Raw genomic sequence first — 13564 nt, 5'->3', positions numbered from 1 at the left:
ACCCATTCCATCACCCACGCTGTTCACTAACCCATTCCATCACCCACGCCGTTCACTAACCCATTCCATCACCCACGCCGTTCACTAACCCATTCCATCACCCACGCTGTTCACTAACCCATTCCATCACCCACGCCGTTCACTAACCCATTCCATCACCCACGCCTTTCACTAACCCATTCCATCACCCACGCCTTTCACTAACCCATTCCATCGTCCACACCGTTCACTAACCCATTCCATCACCCACGCCGTTCACTAACCCATTCCATCACCCACGCCGTTCACTAACCCATTCCATCACCTAAAACCAGCAATTGAGCTCAAGTGCGCATGAGGCCTTGAAATGAATGGGATTGGGTGATGGCAGAACCCAGTCACATGACCTGTCGGTCATGTCACCAACCTCTCCTCCAATCATACATGTTAAGCAGACACAACTAATAGTTTGCAGGCTTTACACCATAGACTGCATTTTACGAATGGGCTGTAAAATTCAGGCTGCAGCGTGGAGAAACAATGCAGTTTTTATAGCGGATAATGATATCTACTCTCCTTTTGGATCCCATGGTGTCGATTTGCAGCATTTCATATACACCTGACATATATAAATAAATATATTTATTTTAAATCCCTTCCTAAAGTATGTACTGAGCCAATTATGCCCTGCCTGTAGAACAAGCCTTCTTTAGTGCTGGGTCAGCGTGGAGTTTAGTGCACAAGTTATTGCCACCCACCTGATCTGTTTTGTTGGGTATAAATGATTTATTGCTGCTTGATGGACTTTTCCCCTCTATAATATATTGTGTATACATTCCTATACACTGTGTCCTGACGTGTGTATAATATGGCCATGACATGACGGTGGGTCTCCCATCAGGGTGTACACAGTTCAGGGAGCTGATCATCCGGAAGCCGCCGGTTCTGTCTGACATTGGAAAATGTGCCTCTGAGAACTCAGCTGGGTGGCAAGCCTTGGCGCCCTTACCATATTACTCAACCCCGGCTCTGCCAGCTGCAACAAGCCTTAACCCCTTCATCACCTTCTCCTACAGAGGGACGAGTATGATATCATCCACCAATCTGTACTGAGCCTTTAACCCCTTCATTACTTACATAGGGACTGATGTCCACCAACCTGTACTGACCCTTTAACCCCTTCATTACCTGCAGAGGGACTGGTATGATATCCACCAACCTGTACTGAACCTTTAACCCCTTCATTGCCCATAGAGGGATGGGTATGATATCATCCACCAACCTTTACTGAGCATTTAACCCCTTCATTACCTATAGAGGGATGGGTATGATATCCACCAACCTGTACTGAGCCTTTAACCCCTTCATTACCTATAGAGCAGTGGTTCTCCACTCCTGTCCTCAGGACTAACAGGCCAGGTTTGCAAGATAACTGAAATGCATCACAGGTGATATCATTTTCTGCTCAGTGATTGCAGTATTCTAGTCTGCGTCTCTCCAAGGTAATACTTAAAATCTGGCCTGTTAGTGGGTCCTGAAGACAGGAGTTGAGAACCACTGCTGTAGAGGGACTGGTATGATATCCAGCAATCTTTACCAAGCCTTTAACCCCTTCATTACCTATAGAGGGACTGGTATGATATCCAGCAATCTGTACTTAGCTCCCCCCCCCCCCCCCCCCCATTAACTGTTCCTACATACATTTGAATATGATATAGTCTGGCAAATCTGTACAAGGACTTGAACCCCTGCTTTACCTACAGAGAGACTGGAATTATCTAATCTGGTAATCTGTACAGGACTAATTAACCATTTCATCACCTCTTCCTTTAGAAGAACTGGTATATGATCTGGTCCTCCTGAACAGGGCCCTATAGTGGAACTGGTATAATATTGGGCAATATGTACTGGACTAGGACTATTAACCCTTCCATCACCTCTTCCTTCAAAGGGACTGGTATGGTATTGTCTGGTCCTCTGTATAGGGTTGCTTTAACCCTTCATAATTTCTGCCTAAAGGACTGGTAGGATATCTGGCAATCATTTTTTATTTTGTTTTAAGCATTTTTAGCTTTTAATGTCTTCATCTACCCCTCTTACAGAGGAACTAATGTAATATTATTCAGACGTCTGTACTGGACCTTAAAACAGTTACCCCCCCCCCCCCCCCAAACCCAAACCCAAACCACCACCACATACTCTCCCCGTCTTACAGAAGATCTGGTATAGATTCATCTGGCCCTCTGTACTATTAACCCCTTTTACTTGAGGAAATGATTCCCAGACAGCTGCACTTCCATTAATCCTTTATATTAAAGCTTCATATCACAGATGGAGCAGGGGACAAAGAGGTAGACGCGTTTTGCTCAAATGTTAGCGCTTAGTCATTACCTATTGGAGCTAGTCACCACAAACACCTATATACTACTCTAATGTATCATCATTAGGTTACAGATGAACTAACCAATTAAACACCATACTCAGCTGGTACCACAAAGAAAACCCGACTGGAGTACATGGTACACACTCAAATACTTTTTGAAGGACTGTTTCATACAGCCATCAGCTTGTATAAGAGCAGTGTGAATAGCAAGCATTTGAAGAACCTGCTGAAGCCTGCTAGCAGCTTGTTTAATGTGGCAATCAGTTCTAGCCACTGCCACATCCATGTGATCATAGTACAGTAGCCAAAGTGTCCCCATTCCAGAACTGGCAAGGTTCGGGTGGTTTTAGCACGAGGAAGGGGGGGTTGCCTTTGCAACCCCCCATCTCCCATTCTTACATAGGAACTGGTATAAATGAATCTGGCCCTCTGTACTAAGTCACTAACCCCTTCACCTATTTTTCAAAGGCCTGTTTCGCACAGCCATCAGCTTGTATACGGGCAGTGTGAACAGAAAGCTTTGACTAAGCATGTGTGCAGAGCTTTCAGCAAGCTTTGTTGAAGCTTTAGTTACCATTCAGCTCCAATTTGTTAATGTTGAACACAGATCGTATCAGGAGTGTTGATTGCCATTTTAATCAGGCTGCTAGCGGGCTTCTGCACTTCTTGAAACTTATTGAAAACCTGCTGAAGCCTGCTAGCAGCTTACCTAAAGTGGCATCCGTTCTAGCCATTGGCACATTCATGTGATCATAGTACAGTAGCAAAAGTGTCCTCATTCCAGAACTGGCAAGGTTGGGGTGATTTGAGCATGGGGGGGGGGGGGTTGCAGGTGCAGTGTTCAGAGCAGGCAAGGGGGAATTCGGGTTCAGGGACTTTGGGGTGTAAAGTGGGTGGGGGGAGGTTCACTCCCAACAAACGTAGGGGGTTGACAGCACAGAGGAGGGTGAACCGCTGTAATGTCCGTAATTTGTAATGTTTCCGAAATAAGGGCTGATAAGAGCTGAAGATACCATGGCTAAAAAAATCGCCCTCCTAATGCAATATTCTAAATACAGCTGATGGTATTATAGGTTTGTAGGGTGAGATCCCATATGTTCTACTCCTCTCCACTCCCACAGCTGTAACTGGAGGAAAGGTCAGCCTGTGCCTCCAGCTATTGTTGTCTCCTCTCCAGGTAGCAGTGAGACTGCTTTCCTGTTATTGAACAGTTTGTGATGTTTATGTGTAAAGAACATTCTTCCCACTGATCACCAATGTAAGGAGCATTCTTCTCACTGATCACCAATGTAAGGAGCATTCTTCTCACTGATCACCAATGTAAGGAGCATTCTTCTCACTGATCACCAATGTAAGGAACATTCTTCCCACTGATCACCAATGTAAGGAACATTCTTCCCACTGATCACCAATGTAAGGAGCATTCTTCTCACTGATCACCAATGTAAGGAGCATTCTTCTCACTGATCACCAATGTAAGGAGCATTCTTCTCACTGATCACCAATGTAAGGAACATTCTTCTCACTGATCACCAATGTAAGGAACATTCTTCCCACTGATCACCAATGTAAGGGACATTCTTCTCACTGATCACCAATGTAAGGAACATTCTTCTCACTGACCACCAATGTAAGGAACATTCTTCCCACTGATCACCAATGTAAGGAACATTCTTCCCACTGATCACCAATGTAAGGGACATTCTTCTCACTGATCACCAATGTAAGGAACATTCTTCTCACTGATCACCAATGTAAGGAGCATTCTTCTCACTGATCACCAATGTAAGGAACATTCTTCTCACTGATCACCAATGTAAGGGACATTCTTCTCACTGATCACCAATGTAAGGAACATTCTTCCCACTGATCACCAATGTAAGGAACATTCTTCCCACTGATCACCAATGTAAGGAACATTCTTCCCACTGATCACCAATGTAAGGAACATTCTTCTCACTGATCACCAATGTAAGGGACATTCTTCCCACTGATCACCAATGTAAGGAACATTCTTCCCACTGATCACCAATGTAAGGAACATTCTTCTCACTGATCACCAATGTAAGGGACATTCTTCTCACTGATCACCAATGTAAGGGACATTCTTCCCACTGATCACCAATGTAAGGGACATTCTTCTCACTGATCACCAATGTAAGGAACATTCTTCTCACTGATCACCAATGTAAGGAACATTCTTCCCACTGATCACCAATGTAAGGAACATTCTTCCCACTGATCACCAATGTAAGGGACATTCTTCTCACTGATCACCAATGTAAGGGACATTCTTCTCACTGATCACCAATGTAAGGAACATTCTTCCCACTGATCACCAATGTAAGGGACATTCTTCTCACTGATCACCAATGTAAGGGACATTCTTCCCACTGATCACCAATGTAAGGAACATTCTTCTCACTGATCACCAATGTAAGGGACATTCTTCCCACTGATCACCAATGTAAGGGACATTCTTCCCACTGATCACCAATGTAAGGGACATTCTTCCCACTGATCACCAATGTAAGGGACATTCTTCTCACTGATCACCAATGTAAGGGACATTCTTCTCACTGATCACCAATGTAAGGGACATTCTTCTCACTGATCACCAATGTAAGGGACATTCTTCCCACTGATCACCAATGTAAGGGACATTCTTCCCACTGATCACCAATGTAAGGGACATTCTTCTCACTGATCACCAATGTAAGGGACATTCTTCTCACTGATCACCAATGTAAGGGACATTCTTCCCACTGATCACCAATGTAAGGGACATTCTTCCCACTGATCACCAATGTAAGGGACATTCTTCCCACTGATCACCAATGTAAGGGACATTCTTCCCACTGATCACCAATGTAAGGGACATTCTTCCCACTGATCACCAATGTAAGGGACATTCTTCCCACTGATCACCAATGTAAGGGACATTCTTCCCAGTGATCACCAATGTAAGGGACATTCTTCTCACTGATCACCAATGTAAGGGACATTCTTCTCACTGATCACCAATGTAAGGAACATTCTTCTCACTGATCACCAATGTAAGGAACATTCTTCTCACTGATCACCAATGTAAGGGTGTTTAGAGAGATACTGTCAGCCCAGATTCAGCCAAATGCAGCAAAGTTGATTGGACAGCGCTTCACAGTACAGATCAAACAATCATCCAAAACACGCTACAAAAGCAACCAGGAGCTTTCGAAGGTAAAGAAGTGGAATATTCTGCAATGGCCTAGTCAATCACCTGATCTCAACCCAATTGAGCATGTATTTTACTTGCTGAAGGCAGAAAGACCAGCAAACAAAGAACTGAAGTCAGCTGCAGTTAGAACCTGGCAAAGCATCATAAAGGAGGAAACCCAGTCTTTGGTAATGTCCATGGGTTCCAGACTTCAGGCAGTCATTGCTAGTAAAGAGTTCTCAACAAAATATAAAAAATTAACATTTTTATTTGTTTCTATTTGTCCAATTACATTTTGAGCCCCAGAAAATGGGGGGGGGGGGGGAGGGGGCTGTATAAAAATGGTTTTAGTTCCTAAAATTTGTACTTGATATGTATGTTCAACCCCTTTAACTACTTGCTGACCGCCGGCCGTCAAATGACGGCCAGGCGGCGCAGCTATTGTGGCGGGAGGCCGTCATATGACGGCCTCCCGTTTAAACAGGGATTCGCGCGATCGTGCGCGCGCATCCCTGTTTCTTCGGTGGCGGCGTGTCACGGAGACACCGCTCGCCACCGAAGGGGGTGAACAGCCATTCGTTATGGCTGTTTACCACGTGATCGGCCGTGATGAAGTCACGGCCGATCACAGATGGTCACACCCCCTACGTGCACGGCGCATGCGCGCGAGCGCGCTGCGCGTGCACGTCGGTGGCGGCGTGTTCCCCGGGAACACTGCTCGTCACCGACACTGGTAAACAGCCATTGGCTGGCTGTTTACCCACGTGATCGGCTGTGAGCCTTTCACAGCCGATCACTAAAATGTAAACAAACCGCGGTAACGGGATGTTACCGGGTTCTCCTCCTCACACACCGATCGTGTGTGAGGAGGAGATTGCGGTAACATCTCGTTACCGCATACAGTGTACACCAAACATACTGATTGCCCCCCCCCAATAAAGAGGACCTGTCACCACCCCTCATAGTACCTGTCAATCACAGTCCATCAGAGTACCTGTCACAGTCCATCAGAGTATTTGAGTACCTGTCCCAGCCCATCAGAGTACCCGAGTACCTGTCCCAGCCCATCAGAGTACCCGAGTACCTGTCCCAGCCCATCAGAGTACCCGAGTACCTGTCCCAGCCCATCAGAGTACCCGAGTACCTGTCCCAGCCCATCAGAGTACCCGAGTACCTGTCCCAGCCCATCAGAGTACCCGAGTACCTGTCCCAGCCCATCAGAGTACCCGAGTACCTGTCCCAGCCCATCAGAGTACCCGAGTACCTGTCCCAGCCCATCAGAGTACCCGAGTACCTGTCCCAGCCCATCAGAGTACCCGAGTACCTGTCCCAGCCCATCAGAGTACCCGAGTACCTGTCCCAGCCCATCAGAGTACCCGAGTACCTGTCCAAGCCCATCAGAGTACCCGAGTACCTGTCCCAGCCCATCTGAGTACCCGAGTACCTGTCCCAGCCCATCTGAGTACCCGAGTACCTGTCCCAGCCCATCTGAGTACCCGAGTACCTGTCCCAGCCCATCTGAGTACCCGAGTACCTGTCCCAGCCCATCTGAGTACCCGAGTACCTGTCCCAGCCCATCTGAGTACCCGAGTACCTGTCCCAGCCCATCTGAGTACCCGAGTACCTGTCCCAGCCCATCTGAGTACCCGAGTACCTGTCACAGTTCATCTGAGTACCCGAATACCTGTCCCGGCCCATCAGAGTACCCGAGTACCTGTCCCGGCCCATCAGAGTACCCGAGTACCTGTCACGGCACATCAGAGTACCCGAGTACCTGTCACGGCACATCAGAGTACCCGAGTACCTGTCACAGTCCATCAGAGTACCGAGTACCTGTCACAGTCCATCAGAGTACCGAGTACCTGTCACAGTCCATTAGAGTACCGAGTACCTGTCACAGCCCATCTGAGTACCCGAGTACCTGTCACAGTTCATCTGAGTACCTGTCACCAGGCCATCAGAGTACCCGAGTACCTGTCACCAGGCCATCAGAGTACCCGAGTACCTGTCACCAGGCCATCAGAGTACCCGAGTACCTGTCACCAGGCCATCAGAGTACCCGAGTACCTGTCACCAGGCCATCAGAGTACCCGAGTACCTGTCACCAGGCCATCAGAGTACCCGAGTACCTGTCACCAGGCCATCAGAGTACCCGAGTACCTGTCACCAGGCCATCAGAGTACCCGAGTACCTGTCACCAGGCAATCAGAGTACCCGAGTACCTGTTCCAGTCCATCTGAGTACCCGAGTACCTATTTGCAGCCCATGTCTCATAGAATATACGTTGGGGTGTTTACTTTCCAAAATGGGGTCATTTTGTGGGTAATTTCACTGTCCTGGTGGTCCAGGACCTTCAAAAGTGTGATGGGTAGGAATGAAATAAGATGTGTCATTTATGCTCCTAGAACGCCTGAACGTACTACTTCAATGTTTGGCCCATCTATGTGGCCAGGCTGTGTAAAAGTCCTACACATGTGGTATCGCCATACTCGGAAGGAGTAGCAGAATGTATTTTGGGGTGTAATTTTTGCTATTTACATGTTATGTGTTAGAAATATAATAATATAATTGACAATTTTGTGTAAAAAAAAAATGCGTTTTAATTTTTTTCCACATATTCCAAAAACTTCTGGAAAAAAATGAACCGTTCAAAAGACTCATTATGCCTCACAGATTATACATTGGGGTGTTTGCTTTCCAAAATGGGGTCATTTTATGGGAAATTCCATTGTGCTGGTACTCCAGGGCCTTCAAAAGTGTAATAGGTGGTTGAGAAATGAGATGCGTAATTTTTGCTCATAGAACGTCTGAAGGTACTACATCGATGTTAGTGCTCTGTATGTGGCCAGGCTGTGTAAAAGTCTCACACACGTGGTATCGCCGTACTCGGGAAGAGTAGCAGAATGTATTTTGGGGTGTAATTTTTGCTATATACATGCTATGTGTTAGAAATATCTTATAAATTGACAATTTTGTGTAAAAAAAAAATGCGTTTTAATTTTTTTCCACATATTCCAAAAACTTCTGGAAAAAAATTAACCATTCAAAAGACTCATTATGCCTCACAGATTATACGTTGGGGTGTTAGCTTTCCAAAATGGGGTGATTTTATGGGAAATTCCATTGTCCTGGTACTCCAGGGGCTTCAAAAGTGTAATAGGTGGTTGAGAAATGAGATGCGTCATTTTTGCTCGTAGAACGTCTGAAGGTACTACATCGATGTTGGTGCTCTGTATGTGGCCAGGCTGTGTAAAAGTCTCACACATGTGGTATCGCCGTACTCGGGAAGAGTAGCAGAATGTATTTTGGGGGGTAATTTGTTGTATACATATGCTGTGTGTGAGAAATAACCTGATAATATGACAATTTAGTAAAAAAAAATAAAAAATCTTCATTTTGCAAAGAATTGTGGGAAAAAATTACAACTTAAAAAAACTCACCATGCTACTTACTTAATACCTTGGGATGTCTACTTTGTAAAAAGGGGTCATTTGGGGGGTATTTGTACTTTCCTGACTAGTTAGAGTCTCAAGAAATGAGATACACCTGATGTACTGAAGGCCTGATCAGAAGTGATCAATTTTCAGTGATTGGCACCATAGATTGTAGACTCTATAACTTTCACAAAGACCAAATAATATACACTAATGTGGGTTATTTTTACCAAAGATATGTAGCAGTATAAATTTTGGCCAAAATTTATGAAGAAAAATTACTAATTAGCAAAAATTTATGACAGAAACGAAGAAAAAGGCATTTTTTTCACAAAATTTAAGTTTTATTTTATTTATAGCACAAAAAATAAAAAACCCACTAGTGATTAAATACCACTAAAAGAAAGCTCTATTTGTGTGGAAAAAAGGACGCAAGTTTCATATGGATACTGTGTTGGATGACTGAGTAATTGTCATTCAAAGTGTGAGAGCGCTGAAAGCTGAAAATTGGTCTGGTCAGGAAGGGGGTGTAACTGCACTGTACTGAGGTGGTTAATTAAAGCTGAAAGTCTGCACTTCTAATGCCGCATACACACGACCGGGCTTTCCGGCAGACTAGGTCCGACGGTCTTCCCGACTGACTTTTCAACCTTTCAGCCGAGCTCCGATGGACTTCCGAATGAACGGACTGACTTGGCCACACATGTACGGACTAAGTTCATTCGAAAGTCCGTTCATTTTGAACGTGATGACTTAAAGCGGGATTGCACTCCTGTCCTCTCCCGGGGTCCAGCGATGCCAAAGCCGATCGATCATTTGGCTCTCGGCTGCTGCCGCCACCATTCTAGGTGAGGGAATCGGGAAGTGAAGCGCTGCGGCTTCACCTCCCGGTTCCCTACTGCACATGCGCGAGGTGCGCAGCGCAACAGGAATTGTCCGCGCTGTCTCTGGGACCCATGTGTGTCCCAGCAGACAGCGTGCAGGAACAGGAAGAGGCATAGACTCCATGGGAGTCTATGCCCGGAAGTGAGTGTAAGTACCCCCCCCCCCCCCCGAAAGGTGGCAATTGTGACACCGGAGGGGGGGAGGGTTCCGATCAGCAGAAGTTCCACTTTAGGGTGGAACCCTGCTTTAAGATAGGACTAAAAAGAAGTTCAATAGCCAGTAGCCAATAGATTCCCTTGCATCGTATTTGGTCCGTCAGACCAGCACACAGACGAACGGTTTTCCTGATGAGAATTGAGTCAGTCGGACAGATTTGAAACATGTTCTATTTCTAGTTCCATCTGATTAGCCAACACATGATCGGATTGTCCGTCGGACTAACTCCGTAAGACCTAGTCTGCAGGAAAATCCGGCCTTGTGTATGTGGCATAATTAATTTGGATTTCTCTTTTTAATTTTATTCTGGTGGCATAAAGTATGAAAATTGTGTGTGTGTGTATGTGTGTATGTGTGTATGTGTGTGTGTGTGTGTGTATGTATGTGTATATATATATATATATATATATATGTATATATATATATATATATATATATATATATATATATATATATATATATATATATATATATATATATATATATATATATATATATAATAAAACTGTATTTAGCTGTTGCCTGAAGTTCAGCTGTAAAGCAAAGTCTTGTGCAAACACCTCAATAATATAAAACCATGCATGTGAATTTGTTTTTCTGTTTTTCAGAGTGATGGTGAGACTCAAATCGCTAAAGGAATCCCTTATCGTCGGCGAATGCGCCAAACGCCCAAAATGAATCCAGAGGAATTGCCAGAGAAAGAGTCCAAGCGTATCGCAAGGATATTTGCTTCACAATTCTCTAACAAGTAGAGTGTCTGTCTGTTCTCTGCAATGATACCCCACACTGGATCATTATGTAAACCTGTCATAAGAGAAAAGTTGGGTGGGCCTTCCTAGAATGCTAGGAACCTGGCTGTTATGCTGACACAACCAGAACAAGTATACAGTTTGGGAAAGATTGAGACGGTTATATGTCCTTGGCAGTGACAAAGTATTGAATTAAGAGTCAGCAACTAGCAATTTCAGAAGAAGAGTAGGCAGGCTGTGTTGGAATTGGAAGTCCCAGGATAATATGTCAGGAATTAAAAAAATAAAAATAAATAATGCACCAAGAGGAGCGAGACTGCTCAACCTCAAAGTGGTCAAACTGGAAATCAGAAACCATAATTTCCTTGGAGGAAATGTGCCGGAGTCCCTGGCCGATATCTGACAGCAGTGAGGTGCGCTGGGTGGGTCACATTGCCTACATCAGGGTTAGGCAACCTCGGCCCTCCAGCTGTTTTAAACCTATAAGTCCCATGAGACATTGCAAGACCCTGACAATCACAGGTATGACTCCAAGAGACAGAGGCATGATGGGATTTGTAGTTTCACCACAGCTGGAGGGTCAAGGTTGCCTACATCTACCCAAAACAAAGATATACAGTAATTTGTCTACCATCCTATTCTCCTGCCTTCGCTACACCGGTGAGTCACTGACCCAGTGCCATATGTAGAATGGAAAATCAGCTTCTTTGGATGCATGCTTGTCTGAAATCAGTGACCTCACTAAGTAGTGAGCCAGTATTTGGATCCTGCGCCTTTTAAAAAAAACATTCACCACTGGCTGTTTCCATATTTCTGTCCTCTCAGGCTCCCTCTGAAGCAGACCTTATGTGGGTAAAGGTATTAGAAGGCGCATAAGCTAACCGGTCCACCATGACAAGGAGATAACGGTGGTCTTTAGGTCTAGGTCATGTGACCTAGAGTGCAGCCCCCTGTGCACTGGGGACATCAGCCGGTTCTTCTGTTGGATTCAGTGAATGCTGGGCTGAGATTAGTGGCAACCTGATGCAGACCATGTGACCTGGTGCAGTGGCAGGGGCACATGACTTGGTGCCACTTGATCCGACAACACAACATTGCTGAGTCTCCTACTTCCAACAGACTGGGTTACTTTCCTTATACCCTTCTCCACCCTCACTATACAACTATTTGTTGATCTTGACCTTGTTTCTGACCTCTTCAGTATGGCAAAGGAGCCTTGTACAAAGTGGGGTCCCCCGGTGTCAGTTACATCCTCTACTGGTCTGACCTTGGCACCCTAAGGCCCCATTCACACCTGAGCATTTTTGTAGCTTGAAGCCTGAAGCTACAAAACACTCAAGGAGAAAAAAAAAATCAATTCTCTAGAATTGAACTGTTCACATCCCCACTTCAAAATGCCTGAAGCTCAAACAAGTTCTGGAACCTTTTTTTTTTTTTTTAGGCAGATTACAGGCGTTTTTCTGCTTTTTACATTAGTGACCTTTTGACCTGTACAAAATCGCGGTAAAAAAACAAGCTACTTTCTGCTGGAAAACGAAACGGTGAGGTGTGAATGCAGCGCAAGGCACAGCATTTTGAATCGTGGGTAGATTTGCCGTGATTCTGTCCGTGATTTCAAAGCGCCATGGTGTGATTGACAAATCGCAGAACGCACGTTTGAGATGCCAAGCGCTGCGCAAGATGTTGGCGCTATATAAAACCTGTATAATCATAATAATGTCATCCATGGCACCTAAAATCGCAACATGGTTCTGCCACGATCGTCGCGGGTATAAATCACCCTTCAATCGCGGTGTCCCGCATCACGTGAATCTAGTCTCCCAAAATAAAAATAGTTCAGGAGCTACTTTTGGGCGACATGCTTCACGCGAAGATGGTTGCTGCGATTGCAGTGCAATTTTATCGCTTGACAATCGAGGCAGAACTGCACCGCTGCTTTAGGTGCCATTCAAATGAATGGGATCTCAAATGTGCGTTCTATGATTTATCATTCAAATCTCGGCGCTTTGGAATCACGGACAGAATTGCGGAAAATCTGCCAGTGATTCAAAACGCTGAGGTGTGACTGCAGCCTGATTGGTCATGTAGAACATGGCCTTTGTACAGCTATATTCAATGAGCTGGCTTTTTATGATTTGATTGGACCTGCACTGTGTGACATTTGTATAATATGTGTTCATAATATCTGTATAAGTATTTATGGAATTTTCTAGCTAAATTATTTTATATATTTCTGCACTATTTTATGCCAAACTATGTATAATTTATTTTGAGAAAATACTATAATAAAATGTTTTTGTGTACAAAATAATAGTTTTTTTGCTTCTTTTTTTTTTTTTTTGTTTTCAATTGAAATAGTTTCATATGTTGGTAGATAGGGATCATAAATCTTTGAATAAGCACATTTTTTTTTTTTTTTTTAAGTTGTGATTACGACTGGGTAAGGCTGAAACACGTCAACCTGCTTTTTAATCTTTTGTACTGTTAGATATTTTTCCTATTTTGGACAACAATGGTCGGTGCTGGCATCTGAGGACCATAGTAAACCCATTGACATGATCAGGAAGCTGGTCCAGGGCAATGATTTGCAGCTGACACTGGATTGAATGAATGGAAACAGTGGATGAAAAGAGTCCTGGAGGAGATCAGCAACACTGAGATTTACCAAGCGGATGGAAAAAGGTGAAGATCGTATCTCATGGGGAATAAAAAATTACAGACG

The 13564-nt window shown here is 44.6% G+C and overlaps 1 protein-coding gene across 2 annotated transcripts in view; it reads left to right on the top strand.

Annotated features, from left to right (window-relative positions):
* The window catches only part of C2CD3 (C2 domain containing 3 centriole elongation regulator), a 227225-nt gene extending 214095 nt beyond the window's left edge, over window positions 1-13130 (top strand). For both annotated transcript variants that reach the window (XM_077451274.1, XM_077451275.1), the window contains one exon: window positions 10702-13130. In XM_077451274.1, coding sequence (XP_077307400.1) covers window positions 10702-10845 — 144 coding nt within the window. In that variant the 3' untranslated portion in view covers window positions 10846-13130. The remainder of the gene's footprint in view (window positions 1-10701) is intronic.
* The last annotated feature ends 434 nt before the right edge of the window (window positions 13131-13564 follow it).

Source organism: Lithobates pipiens, unplaced genomic scaffold (genome assembly GCF_037356315.1).
Source record: "Lithobates pipiens isolate NorthernLeopardFrog02 unplaced genomic scaffold, aLitPip1_a1.2 Scaffold_23, whole genome shotgun sequence".
In the NCBI taxonomy this organism is placed as follows: Eukaryota; Metazoa; Chordata; class Amphibia; order Anura; family Ranidae; genus Lithobates; species Lithobates pipiens.
The sequence above is the reverse complement of the archived record's forward strand: the minus strand, read 5'-3'. Positions and strand labels throughout refer to the sequence as shown.